The sequence below is a fragment of the Gossypium hirsutum genome, chromosome D13, assembly GCF_007990345.1.
Source record: "Gossypium hirsutum isolate 1008001.06 chromosome D13, Gossypium_hirsutum_v2.1, whole genome shotgun sequence".
NCBI classification, from domain to species: Eukaryota; Viridiplantae; Streptophyta; class Magnoliopsida; order Malvales; family Malvaceae; genus Gossypium; species Gossypium hirsutum.
Window position 1 is genome coordinate 64,102,098 of NC_053449.1, and position 15,002 is coordinate 64,117,099.

General features: G+C 32.2%; 1 protein-coding gene and 1 non-coding gene across 2 annotated transcripts; both read right to left on the minus strand.

Moving 5' to 3' along the window:
- Window positions 1–1,379: 1,379 nt before the first annotated feature.
- On the minus strand, window positions 1,380–1,460 carry TRNAL-AAG (transfer RNA leucine (anticodon AAG)). The gene has a single exon. It is a non-coding gene; the product is annotated as a tRNA-Leu (tRNA).
- A 190-nt stretch (window positions 1,461–1,650) lies between these two features.
- Window positions 1,651–9,965, minus strand: LOC107937695 (DNA repair protein RAD5A-like). The gene is given in 21 exon segments (XM_041109648.1): window positions 1,651–1,875; window positions 2,484–2,582; window positions 2,797–2,868; window positions 2,963–3,056; window positions 3,654–3,854; window positions 3,961–4,239; window positions 4,682–4,794; window positions 4,902–5,001; window positions 5,079–5,201; window positions 6,152–6,219; window positions 6,900–7,055; window positions 7,147–7,293; window positions 7,454–7,680; window positions 7,683–7,725; window positions 7,813–7,897; window positions 7,981–8,132; window positions 8,216–8,362; window positions 8,441–8,494; window positions 8,675–8,810; window positions 8,915–9,048; window positions 9,178–9,965. Coding segments are annotated over 21 exon segments (3,111 nt in total). The 5' UTR covers window positions 9,736–9,965; the 3' UTR covers window positions 1,651–1,752.
- Between the last annotated feature and the right edge of the window lie 5,037 nt (window positions 9,966–15,002).

Here is a 15,002-nt window from a genome sequence, read left to right on the forward strand (position 1 = left end):
AAAATTGGCAGTGTAGTCCTGGTATGGCAGGGCCACTCACACAACAGTTACAAAATAAATATGACAGATAAACATTTACATATAAAAACAAATAATCACAACCTCCTACGTTCACATGGATAATGTGACTTGGTATTATGATATGGTTTTAATACGGTGTTTTGTACACGTGTTATATTTGTTATTTTTTTTATTAAATCACTAATATTTATTGAATAATTTTATTATAGGTTCTGATTATATTTGTTCTTTTTGACACAATATTCAGAACTACCCATAGTTTCTCTCCAACTCATAAATAAAAGAATGATATGCTTCAGCGCATTCGAACGCATGTCCTCCTGCATTGACAACAATGTCCATATCAGTTGAGTTAAGACTTAATCGACTATTATATCACTAATTTTAAATATACATTTCGATATTTAAATTTGGCCTCAATGTTCAAATTGATACTTATTAATTCATGTTATATTATTAATTTGGCCCTTCTGTAACCAACTCCTAAAAAGTTGAGCTTTAGTTTGAACATTTAGCCTTACATTTGATAATATGTATTATTTTCTTTTTGATAATTTACAATTATAAATACAATACAATCAAAAACTACAAAATACATGTATGGGTAACTATAAAAGTAAGATAAAACCGATACAAATCACAAAAAAACTTAAAAATTAAGATATAATGGAACAAAACTCACACTTAATAATTTATGTATAATAAAACTCCAACATGAATATTTAAAAAAACCCATTATTTCAGCTTTTGTATTTGTACTTCATAAACCATCTTGAAATGACAAATAATATATGAATTATAGCATTCCATTGCACAAAGGAAACAACATTTAGAATTTGATAATTCTTTCTTAACTTGGTCCTTAAAATTTCTGTGATCTATGTTAGTTTCAGAATTTGCTTACTTTTTTTCAATTTGACCTCTAAAGTTAGATTGTATTAAGATTAGAGAATATGGTATTTTAAAATTATGCCACATCATCACCTAAATTTATAAATATATATTTTGTATTTTTTTATTACATATATATTTTAATTTTTAAAATCCAAGTTCAAGGATCAAATTTTAAAAAAAAAATACCAGAAACCTAATAAAATAATTAGTAAATTCTAAGACTAATGTGAATAAAAAAAAGTTTTGAAGTACAGTAAAAAGAAGTATAAAGACCAAAATTTAAAAAATTCAAAGTTTTTGCACCAAATAAAAAAATTACTAAATTCTGAGACTAATGTGAATAAAAGAATTAAAGGATTAAAATTAAAAAAATTTCCAAGTTTTTGGACCAAATAAAAAAAAGTACCAAATTCTAAGAATAAAAGATTCAAAGACTACACAGAAAACAAAAGAAGACACAACAATGTTGAGAGTGGGATTTGAACCCACGCCCTTTCGGACCAGAACCTTAATCTGGCGCCTTAGACCAACTCGGCCATCTCAACTTTAGTGATCAATTGTTCAAAATTAAGAATAATAATGTACATGATATTCACATTGCAGCTATCAATACCACAAAAATCAGCAGTACAAAAATTAACCCGTTGCCCCTTAACAAGTACAAAAAAGAAAAGTTCACAAACATGTACGCAAAAAATAGTTTTTGAGTTTTGAAAATAATAATATAATTAAAAGTTTTAAAAAATAATATTTTTTTTACTAATAAATAATTAGTTTGAGCCATATAAGTGCATCCAAACTTACATCGTTATACAATTTGAAGTCATTATTATTATTTTAAGTGAAAAGCATTTTGAGTTCTTCAAGACGTGCTGTTCGAACTTCTTCATCGGTTAAGGCACCAGATATCATCTTCTGCTTGCGTGCTTGTACTGCTTCCATCCTTTCCTCTACTGTTCCCTGTTATTTCACATCATCCATATAATCAGAACTCCAATCCAACCCATGTCAATACACTGCTCCAAACTTGTGGTTCAGATTAGATCGAATTTAATTGGCTTTATTAGTAAATTGACTCTTGGACTAGATTCTAATTTTCAGATTGGTCCTTAAATTTTTATTATATAAAAAATGGTATATAAACTATCAATTTAGTTTCATTTTACCCAAGAAAGACTGGCATTCAATAAAAACAGGCAACATGATGTTTTTTTAAAGGTAAACTGGGACAAAATTGATAATTTAGATACCAATTCAGACAAAAAAAAAACTGTAACAACTAATCTAGAAATTGGGGTATACTTCGGAGCCAATTTGATTTTGAAAACCCAAGCTTAATTCGAGATAAAAAAAAATCAGCCCCCTAAAGCACAAATGGCGATTCTACTTCAGTTGAATTGAAGCCATGTTACTTGGACTCGGGTATGAGTGACCGACACTGATACCTTACACCATTTCAAAACTTTTTCATGTTTTTGGAGTCTTTGAAAGATTTTACCTCCATAGATATTACAAACAAACAAATAAATAAATTGAAGCAATATAGCTTTTAAGGGAGAAACCTATACCTTGACAATGAACCGTTTGATTGCTACCCTTTTAGTTTGGCCAATACGATGAATGCGCATCACAGCTTGTTCTTCTACAGCCGGATTCCACCAAGGATCCTGCAGTGAAAATCCTAAAAATAATAAGAATAAAGCATACTGATCTTCGAAAATATACCCATATTTAATGCTCATCTGGAATCCAAATAACAGAATTATTCCTAGGCTAAATTCCCTCGATGAATATGCAAAACTACAAGTACAGATGAACGCATAAAAACACACTACTAATCACTGCACTTAATACTAGATAAAGCTTGTCATTTCTGCATACCAAAACAAAGGCATTGGAAGCTGCAGTTAGATTTATTCCGACCCCACCAGCTTTAAGTGACATTAGCAACACCTGATATGAAAACATCGAGCAAACGATAAGACTCAAGCCATCTAGAATACTATTAAACCAAAATCTTTGTCCAGAAGAAAATTTTGCCACAAACCATGATTTTGCCATCTTCTGAAAACTGTTTTATTACTTTTTCGCGTTGCTGTTGATTCAAAGTCCCATCGAGTCTAAGAAACGGAATGTTATTCCTGGACATTAATAAAGCATAAGCATATGCTACTACGTGCAATACTTTCAATGGCATAACAAGAGAAGTGGGATGGAGAGGAAGAGAAAAAAAAGCTAATAAAAGCACGCAGTGTCATTTTTAACTTGGATCAAATTATTTGCACAAAATCAACTTGAAATGTGCCTTTACATCACATTTACATCACATTTGATCAGTAACAAAACTGTGTTGAATAGGATTTTGGCCTCAGTTTTGTCAATATGGTAAACGAGTTGTTTAAAAGCCACTCCAGCAAGGTTTTCAAAACTGGACTGGACCAATGGTTGAACCAATCAAACCACTGGTTCCCAGTTCAACCAGTTCAGTTGAATAAAATATTTAAAAAATGAAGAAATCCAGTTCGACCGCCAGTTCAACCTGTCCAACTAGTGGTCTGACCAGTTCAACAGGTTCACGGGTCAATCAATCTGACCCCTTATTCCAGACCGATACCTTGGCCGGTTCTCGGTCCAACTGATTATCAAAACATTCCTAAGAGTGCTGTAACACTGCATGTGTTATGAAAGAAATACTAGCTCAAGACACTGATAGAGCTTCAACCGGATTTATAACTTACCGAGAAAGAGGAATCTGCAAGAGGTCCAAAAATGCAGTCCACTGGCTGAAGAGAATGCTCTTAGAGCCTGATGAGCGAAGATTTTCAAGTTCTTGTAATAGAACAACCACCTTGGTGGACTCCACCCAATTTTTCTCAACATCAACCTGAAACCGACTCTCAGTTGGGGCTGTAATAAGTTCTTGCTTCGTAACAGTTTTCCTGCAAGGTAAAACAATAACACTCTAAGACCAAGTTTCGTGAGTTCATCTTGAACTTTAACCTGAGGCTATAAAAGTCAAAAAAAGGAAAATTGATTTCAAGATACCTACAAACAGGGCATAAACCAGAATTTGGATTCCGCCAACTTGCCAGGAGACACTCGCGGCATAAGCGGTGAGCACATGGAGTCAGTACAGCGTCTTCAAATGCTTCAAGACATATCGGACACTCTCCTTGTTCTCCCTTCCGCAGCTCTTCAACCACTTCCTGGACATATGCCCTTGAAGGTAGATCCTTGGCTTCACCATCTAGAGTACTCTGCCCGCCTCTAAGGAACCGTTTAGCCAGCTTATTAAGATCTGTGTATTCTTGTGTATCTCCTCGGCTAGAACACAACAAATTACCCATCAACATTTACTCATAAGAATGGACAAATAGTTGCATTTTTAGTGCAAGAGGCCACCAATATCCCTCAAGTACAGCCCAAATAAAGACAATGCTAATAATAATGATGAGCACAAAACTGAATTAACACGGAAGCAAATCATGTAAAAAGTTCAAGGCAAAGATCAGCAATTGACATGACTGTCAAACTCTTTACATATTCAATCCGGAGACATTGTTTCAAGTAAATTTATATAAAATGAATCCTGTCTCAACAATATACACTTTATTTGAATACCAGATATTTTTTATAAGCTACTAGGAATTAGAACTGACAGCTATCTGACCAGACTCTCCAAAACAACATCATCACCACACTACCACATAATCATCGACACACAGATAAAAAACCAGGTAGGAGGGAATAAAGGTAAGCAGCAGACCTCATCACAAGAAACGGATGATCACAACATTGACGTAGACGTAGAAGTAACTCCAAAATAGAAGCATAATTATGAAGAACACGACCTTGTTCAACAAACTGATCAAACTTCACCTGAGCAGAGACCCAGCAATATGTAACAATTATAAAGTAAAAAAGCAACATCAAATGTAAATAAACCATGAGATCAATGAAGCAAGGTGATACAAACTAGATTATACCTTCGATCTTTTAAATAGGGCTTCATAGAAGTCCTTTTCAGCTTCACTGAGCTCACAGTATATCACCTGAACATCGGCTGGAGGTAGCACTAGAATCGGCCTATAACACAATTTTAGAAGCAAAATCTATAAAAAGTTCAAATGGGATAACTAAGGATTCCTAAGCAGTATACTCACTTGCCATATCGGTCTGTGCTACATTTTGTTCTCCTTAACATGATTGGCTTTAAGATTGACTGAACCAACTTTAGCCCTCTCTGATCACCTTCCTCAAATGGTTTTTGAATGAGCTTGTTCCACCTATATCATAGCTAGTTAGCTAAAAATTATGAGAAGCAAAAAAAATCAAGGAATATTTCTAGGTACAGAACATTCAAAGAAGCTGCTCTAACATAGCCTACAAAATGCATTTGTATTACTGTTCACCCCATACATGTATCACAAATTTTACTGAATGTGACCTGGGATATATAAATTTTTTAACATCATAAAATTTCAATCTAGTAAACTTGTAAATGAATCAATATAGTTAAACACCAGATGTATCATCAATTTACCAGAAAATTTCTAATCAATTTCCTTCAAGGTTAACTCATAAGAAAGGACCAAGATACTTTGATGGACATTGTTGAATTGGGTAAACCCCTCTAAATATCTTTTTTGAACAAGAGCTAAAGTAGCCTGTAATAATACAGTTATTATACCTATCAAAGATATTAGATTCATTATGTAAGGTATAACTATGAAAAGAGGACGGTGGGCTATCCGCTGCTACCCATAGTGGCAGCATGTATAAGAGACGAAATAGGAGTAGGCCCCTCCATATGGCATCAGATAACCATACATGAATAGATAGCAGAACTAAACTGAAGTTTTCTTCAGAATGCCCATTTGAACCAAAGCAAACATATACAATAGTCATAACATAAAAAAAATGTTTTTTATGCATCTATAAATGTAAAACCACTAGACATAATTCAGTAACAAAACAAGAAAGAATAAAATATATTCCATACTAATAAATAGAAGCTCCCTCTTCAATCCAGAGAGAAATAAATGTGACCTCAAGAACCTAATAAATTGTCTAGGTGCTGCAGGCAGAGATAAGCATTTAAAACTTAAATCTAATTGTGTTTTTGACAACATGAAAAAAGAAATTCAAGCCAAATTTAGTGGTCCAATAGACCAATAAAGGAGAAGCCTTGTGATTATATCCTAAATTTTCCATAGAACAATTTTGTTAAACTTACCAGGGCCAGTTTCCCCAAGGTTCCACCTTCAAAAAGCGGAGGAGACTGTATAGATCCTCCAGCTTGTTCTGTGACAGTAAATTTTCTTATTAGAAAGCATACAAAACCTTGGGAATCAATAGGTTAGAAAGCAAGTGAGAACTGCAAAGTTAAATTAACAGATCATCAAAAAAAAAATTTACATAACATAAAAAATGAAATTCTAAGATAAAAAGGATTATGTGTGTGTAGAGAAAGAAATCTTAGCATGAAGATAACATACACTGATAGGCACATGCAAAATTAGTATCTGTTATTCACATTGTTCAGTATAAATCAGAAATCTACTTTGCCAATAATTATAAAAGTAAAAATAAAAAGCTTGAGAAACAATTGCCATAAATCAAATAAGGCTTTGCTTAAAGCACAAAACAATGAACAAATACAAATTAGTGCACTTATCATTTAATTATACCAAAACAATGAACACATACTAATATTGATGAAGTGCACCATAAAGGATTTCATATACATTAGAGAGAAATTCTTCAGAATTTTGAAGAGAACAGATTATTGACCAGCAATGCATGACCAAAAAGAAGTAAACAGAAGAAATTTCAAATGCACCAATAAATACCAAACAGTTCTGCTTCACTTCCAAGTACAAAACAAAATGGGATAAAAAGAAACCTAAACTAAAAAAATGCTACTAACATTGAAAAAACATTTAAAACAAAAGGTTTGAGGCACTTTTCAAAAATGTCATTACCTGGATCGGAGTCCCAGTGAGACACCAGCGACGATCAGCAACTAAAGCAGCTGCAGCCATGGAAATTTGACTTTTTGAGGATTTTATGGTATGTGCTTCATCAAGAACAATCCTGAACCAACGCACCGAGTACAGTCCTCCATTATCTTCAGAGTTCTGGAAATAAAAGAAGAGTCACTTTTACTTGTGTATAAAGTATGAAGTAATTTTAAGTTTAAACAGAAATAGAAGTAATATCTTTAACCACCTCTGCTGAAAACTCTGAAGCTAGAACCCCATATGTAGTGATTACAACATCATTCTGGGCAAGAAGTTTTGCATCCTTTGGCCGACTTTGACCATAATGAACATATAGAGACAAAGATCCAGGCTGCACATGAGTTTCAATCTCTGCCTGACAATACCCAAATGTTTAGAGCCACATCCAATAACAAAAATTGAAGAATTAATCAGATAAAACATAGATATTAATAGAACTGCTAAGTTCCAAACAGGCAGATGCTACTATAAGCAAAACCATGAACTGAGTCTACTTCAAAACTGAAAAGACAAACCTTCCATTGGCCAAGAAGAGTCATGGGACATATAATCAGATTGCCACCATTAGCAAGTTTGTTCCTTTGCTTTGACAACTTATCAAAGCTGGGAAACTTCGTTGCAGTTTTCACAGAATTTGGTGATTGGCCGAATACATCAATGGCTTCACCACCTTGATCAGAAGGCTGATCTGAGGATTGACTATCTGATAGCCCACCTCTTTCTGAATGGGTTGCTAAGAGGATATAGTCATGATGGTCTTCCCAAGCCCCATAGCATCTGCCAAGATCTTCACAAGTAAAGGAAGTTAAGATACAGTCACAATGTAACAAGAAGGAACTAGGCTAAATATGCATCAGGAATAGTAAGACCATACTCCTCCTCTGGCCATTTGATGAGTGCTTGGGAATTCTATTGTAGCATCACCAGTAAATGCATTCAAGTAGATAACAGGATCTCTCCTATATAGAAAGAAACAGTACTCCATCAATACCCTGTAACATATTGAGTGGAAGAAGTCTGCTAAAATGATAATCTGACATACTTATCTGCTAAGCGATATGCTTCCCAGCAAGGGTGCAGTGTTGTTGCTGCCTCATCCATGCAATTTCCCTTCTCCACCTGAAACATCCACTGGAGAGCCTGCTTTTGATAAGGCCGAAGTTCACACTGGAGGGTGCTAGGAGGGTCCATCTCCTATAACACAATAGTTGTCATTTGATCTCACCTAATCATTAGCAGAAGTATATTCTACAAACATTTTTCAAAAATGACAATACCTCTAATTCAGAGTTGTCTCCCACACCAACAATATTTTCAAGATCAGCATCAGAGATTGACTCATCATTTTCAACCTCATTTCCGTTTTGAGATGGATTCTTAAATTTGTTTGCAGTTAATAATGGGGTATGAATACCAGAACCATCCTGTTTTCACAATACCATTCAGTAATTCAGCCAAGAAAAACCACATTATAGTAAATCTAACTGTATTGTATTTGCTACCTTTGTCTCCAAAGGTCGTTTCTTTGTGTACAAATCACCAGGAGCTAGTTCTGCCTAATTATCACAAAACAACAAAAATATTTCTCTTTAAAATATTTGACAGAAAGAATTGATAGTGGTAAAATAAAACAAAATAGTATTAAAACCAACTGCAGTATTTGCTCAATTCATGATAATTTTATCAACTACGTAATCACAACCAAAAAGATGTATAAACTTAAGACAAATAATTACCTTCTTAAAAGGTGTTAGGCCAAGCAACCGGAACAAACTTGGAAGAGGATGAACAATAGATTCATCATTGCAATTGCTTGCTGCCTTGAGTGAAGTTTGCTGATACTTATGGAACGTGGAACTATTAATATACACACTGGACCAAACCAAAAATTCACCCTCATTAAAACCAAATTTAGTAATAAAAACAAATATCCATTTAAAAAACTTAGAAAGAATAACCATTCAAACTAACCACACCTTAATGATAAGAGAACAGTATCCATTACACCCAACACATCCGGAGCTGATTTACACCTTCCCTCAACTCTAATCTTCTTATCCCTCACAAGCGGCAACAGACAGCGTGCCCATTCATTGGGTATTCTACCAATCTGCCAAAACGTTATTTGCTTTTATAATCATATTAATTCATATCCAAATTCCACTTTTGCATCCCTAACTATAACTAGCAAAAAATAATAAGCAAACGATTACTAAGAATTAAATTCAAAATTTATCACCTCCCCAAAGTTCTTTGTAGAGAATCTAACAATCTCTGAACAAGCTGCAGCTGCTCTTCCTTTCCCAAAGCCTTTCCCCATTGATCCAGCCGGACTAGAGCCAGTACCCTTCAACGGAAACGTGAAGCTAACTTCCTCCCCAACCTTAATTTTCCTTCCTTTACTCGTCGAAAGCCCAGGTACCTCGCTGGAACCAACAAACCACCAATCGTTTTCAAGCCTAACATTTCCTTCATCTTCCAAAACACTCCCACCACATGCAACATTTCCATTACTACTAAAACTACAATCCTTGTTCTCTTTCCCTGTTTTCTTGGGCTTTACGCTAACCGTTGATGTATCGGAGCTCGAAATTCGGACCACGGGTTCGGATTCGGGTTCAATTTGTTTCTCCCTGGGCTTGAAACTTCGAGGTGAATCAAAAATTATGTTGATGGCAGCGGTCGCATCGTGTTTGGCCAAGTGAAGCGCTCTAATTATGTCCATCTCGGAATAATCCGATCCAACGATCAATCGGACGGTGGAAATGAGATCCTCCGACACCTTGTTTCCACCCATTGGGTTGCTCTCACAAAACCCTAAACCCTTGCGTCTAATTTAATCCCACGTATTCGATTCTGATTTTCCGTACTAACGATGAAATAATTCAATTCGAAGGTGAGGGAGAAAGGGGAAGTGATTTGAATTTCTAGGGGGTGAATGCTAAAGTGCGCGGTGGGTAGACATGTTTATGGATTGGCGGGTGAGTTTCAGAGATGGCGGGAGAGTGTCGGAAACTTTTTTTTGAAGGAAAGGCTATAATAAGACTTTATACTGATGCGAAGCGCGTATGCTCCACGCGCGTCTTAACCTTTCCCGCCATTTTTATTTTTCTTATCTATATTTATTCGGTGCTCAGAATTTAACGAGAATAATTAAAAAAATGTATACTGAACTCAAATATATTAACCGCTCAAATGTATACAGAGCGTTTATTAGCGCTTAGTGTAAAAATAACGGTGACAATGGAACTAGATATCATAACAATATTATAACGTGAGGAAAAAATTAAACATACTGCACTGGAAGTAAACGCCCATAAGAAAAGATCCTAAATTTGGCCATTCAACTCCAATAAGGTACAAAATAGTTATTAAATTATTTAAAAATTTTTATTTAAGCCACTGAATTATTGGAATGTTTTTACTTAAATCATTGGATTATTAATAAGTCTAACTAGTGAGCTCCAAGTAACAATTTGACCATCAATACGATGGACTAATATTTATCGACAAGTAGAATAACATACCTTAAATCCAAGACGATCTTACATTAGCGTCAAAGATCGGAGAAAAAAGTTGTTTAAATTTTGATCATCTGATTTGTGGTATTTAAAATTGTTTTATAAAAAAAACATGAACTATAGAAGAAAAGAGAAATGAGAGTTTTAAATTGGTGTAAGTAGTGCGAACAAAAAATGTATACAATAATGATTTTAACAGCTCAATAACTTAAATGAAAACTTTCGAACAATTCAATGACCAATTTGTAACTTTTCAAAATTAAGTGATCGAAACATTAACTTACTAATTAATTTTCTATAAATAAAAATAAAGTGACTAAATTTCAAATGTACAAAAAAGTACGACGACTTGGATCATATTTTAACCAAATCAAATTACAACAACCAATATGTTAGAACAGTAATAAAGATTATAATCTTATTAACCAATAATTATGTAACAGGTCGTTTTTCAGTGGTGTCAGAAATAGTAGTTTTGGGGTCACCAAATCCGACGAGTAAGTTCGTAAATATTATTATTTAATATTTATGAGACAAGTGTGATTTTTTAAAAATGTTTTTGATTTGATCATTTATATTATATAAGTGATTTATTAAGTTCAAGTGGTTTTAGAAAATGGGGCATCGGGGCCTTGTTTTTATAAATCAAGCCGTAAGTATTTTTATAAATATTTGTAGAGTGTCATTAAGGTAGTATTAAAGTTTCGTTAAGAAATTTTAACGTTTCGATAGTTAATTAATCAAAAAAGACCAAATTAAAAAAATACATTCCCGAGACTCCGTTCCAGTAAACCGGACTCATAAATATTTATTAAAAATATTTACAAAGTTAGTTGTGTAGTTAATTAGGTTTTGGTTAAGTGAATTTACATGAATTAAGAGTAATTAGGTATAAAGACTAAATTGCATAAAAGATGAAAGTTGAATTATATATTAAAGAAAAAATTAAAAGGATTAAATAAATAATCATGTCATTGCTTTAAATGAGGCCGCATAAGATTAATATTTATAAAACTTAAAGTTAAAATATATTATAATATTATAATATTATATCTTAATCATTAAGTAAATATATATAGTAAAACAAAAGTAAAAAAAAAAAGAGAGAAAGCCAAAACGAAACAGAAAGAAAAAGACGAACAGCTTTAGGAGTTTTAAAGTTCCAAGTTTAATTGTTAACGTCGTACTAGAATACTCAACTAAAAAGGAGAAAGATAAAGTCGACAATAAATAGTTTAAAATTTCTGATTTGTATTTCTATAATCCTAATTTAGTTATTAATTATTTTATTTTGATTAAATGTTTGTAATAAGTGTTGAGGTGAGTAATTGATATTTTAATAATTGATTGAATGATTTGAATTGATAGATATATATTTATTGAATAGATTGATTTTTTTTTAATTGAAATGAATGTGTAATTATGTGATTATATGAAAAATCAGCATTGGATATTGATTATATCTGAAATGTGAAATTAAACCTTATTAACTGTATCGGGCTGAGTCGGATATAAATGACATACCATAAGATTGAAAAAGTTCAGAGATTTCTTCGACTTCGAGTCGATGAGACACTGGGTGTCAATCTATTACTTCGGATTAATTCGATGAGGCACTGGGTGTCAATTTACTTCGGTTTAGCCGATGGAACACTGGATGTCAAATTATTACTTCGAATTATCCGATGAGGCACTGGGTGCCAAAATGGTGTGTTTTGGTTGGACTCGTGTATCCGTCCGAGTCCGAGTTAAGTTAATAAGGAAAAATAAATAATAAAATTTTATGATTGATATGGGATTATATTGTATGTGAAATAAAAACGGGACAGTGAATTTAAATATGAATTGAGATACATAAATTGTGTATTCATTAATTGGATATAAAATAAATAATAGTGTTATTTAAATGATATGTGTATCATATTGTGAAAAGCTATTACATAGCAAATGATGAGAATTGAGTATAATATGAATGATGTATTTATGAATTGAATAATTGAATGGTTAATGCTATTATATAAATAAATGTGAATTTTAAATATTCAATTGTGCTTAATATTTAATTGTGCGTTTTATATTATTTTATTTTTAAATATTCGGATTATAAAAATACCACTGAATTTATACTCAGCGTACGATTTTGTTTTCCGAGCGCAGGTCAAGTACTTAAGTTTGGTCATCGATTCAGCATTCAACAATGATCCCGATCTCAAACGTGGTGATGTTTTTCCTCTTGTGTCAGCATGTACCTAGGGTGTCTAACTAATAATAGTTATATTGTGATTTGATTGTAAATTGGGTTATAAGTTTAATTTTGGTTGGCTTTATACATATAAATGCGTGTTTGTTTTTAAAGCTATATTATGGCATGATAAATTGAACTAAATATAGATAAATGCATGTGAATTTAGTTTTATGTTTAAGTGCTCATGAACTAGACAAATTGATTTAGGTTTGGTATGTTTATAATGTAACACCCCCTTAACCCGAAACCGTCACTGGAATAAGGTTACGAGACATTATCGGACCTATCAGACAACTTACGAATAACTCACAATTAAAATAACATTCATAGTATAATTTAATAATTAAATCTCTATAATGGACTCTCGAAGCCCAAAACATGTATTAAAAGTAGAACGAAATTTGTTCGAATATTCCGAAAAAAATTTCGTAATAATTTTTTTTTAAATTTCGACAGTATTTCTACTTATTTTTACATAAAACCCCCTGCAAACTTAAAACCAAAAACAAACCAATATCAATATTTCAATCAAAGATGTTATACCTTAAAACGCTACTAAATCATGCTTAATAAATTGATTTACTACTTTAGTTATAAAGGTTAAAGTTAACATGTAAAAAAAAAACTAATTCATATCTTTCATTCCATTTCAAGATTTAATACTAAGCTTACTAATTTATAATTTTAAACTTTATTTATCATCCAAAAGATCATAACCATTTACTTACAACCAAGATCATTTAGCATATATATTTACATATATATATACGACTAGTGTACAATCACTTAGTACATGCCACTTAAACAAAAGGAAGAAATACATCACCAAAATTTTTTTGTTGGAGTCGAGATCTTTCTGGATGCTGAATTGGACCTGCGCACGGAAACAACCGTACGCTGAGTATTTCATACTCAGTGGTATTACTATAAATTAAACTATTTAATATTAATAAATTACAAACATCAACCATAAGCCTTTAAAAAAATCATTTAAACTAATTATACATAATTATATATCACTTCATAAATCTTAAATTCATATATATATAATTTTTCATATACTAATTCAATTCATAATTTAATTCATGCATTATTTCTTGTACTTTTCAATAGTGCAAAATCAATCAATCTCATTTTCAAATTTTCATTTCATTATTTACCCTATTAACGAGGCACGGACTCTACAGATACATGGATTCCACCCAAACACACCGGAATATCCAACCTAACACACCCGGAATAATATAAATCCTCCTTAACACACCAGTATATCATATCCTCCCAAACACACAAATAAGACATTAGATGCCTCTTCGGATAAACCGAAGCATATAATAACATAATCATCTTCTTGGCCGAACAATAAATCTCCTCATCATATCACAAATCCTATGGCATGCCATTTGTATCCAATCTAGTTCGATAAGTTAATAGGGTATTATTTTACTTTTCCAATTTCGAATTCATTTCCACAACAATTTCAAATATTCAATCAAATCAAAACATCTATTATTTCAATTCACATATAATTCAATATTCACACATATTCTTACTTAATTTCAAATGTTATTACTTACCTTACTTTAAATGTCTCATGATTACAATTTCAATATAGCATTTAGTAAATAGTTTAAGTTATAGTAATACAAACCCGGAATACACGTTTACTCCTCAACAATCTTTTCATTTCCTTTGGATGTCGATGCCTCGTTTTCCTTGTTAGATATGAAAATAATAATTATAATAATTAAAATTTATTCAATTCCTACTTATTCCCAATTTAATTCTAACTAAGCTTACTTACTTTTCTAGCTTAATTCATAGTTCTTTTCTACTTAATTTCTTGTCATATTTAACTCAACTATTCAATATTCATAATTAAACCCTAATTTAAGACTTCTTATAACTTAATTCCAACCACGTAAAACTTATAGTTCACTTTACAATTTGATCCTTTAATCAATTCTAACTAAAATTTCTATCAATTAAACCCCTAATTTAACAACTTGTTCAACACGAATCATGTTCAAAAACCTACGAACTTCCATAACCTCCACTTAATTTCAACAAAACTTTGTTTTAAAGCTTTTAAAACATCAAAATTAAGAGAAAGGGGCTAAATCTAGCTTACCAATTAAACTTGAAGCTTTAAAATTTAAATTTTCCCCTTTTCTTTTCTTTCCCTTTTTCTTCCCCTGTTTTCGTTTTGTTCTATGTTTCTTTTCTGTTCTTCTTTTGTTTCTTTTTCCTTTTATTTACTTACTTGACTTTATTTTATTTGCTTTATTATTATTTTTA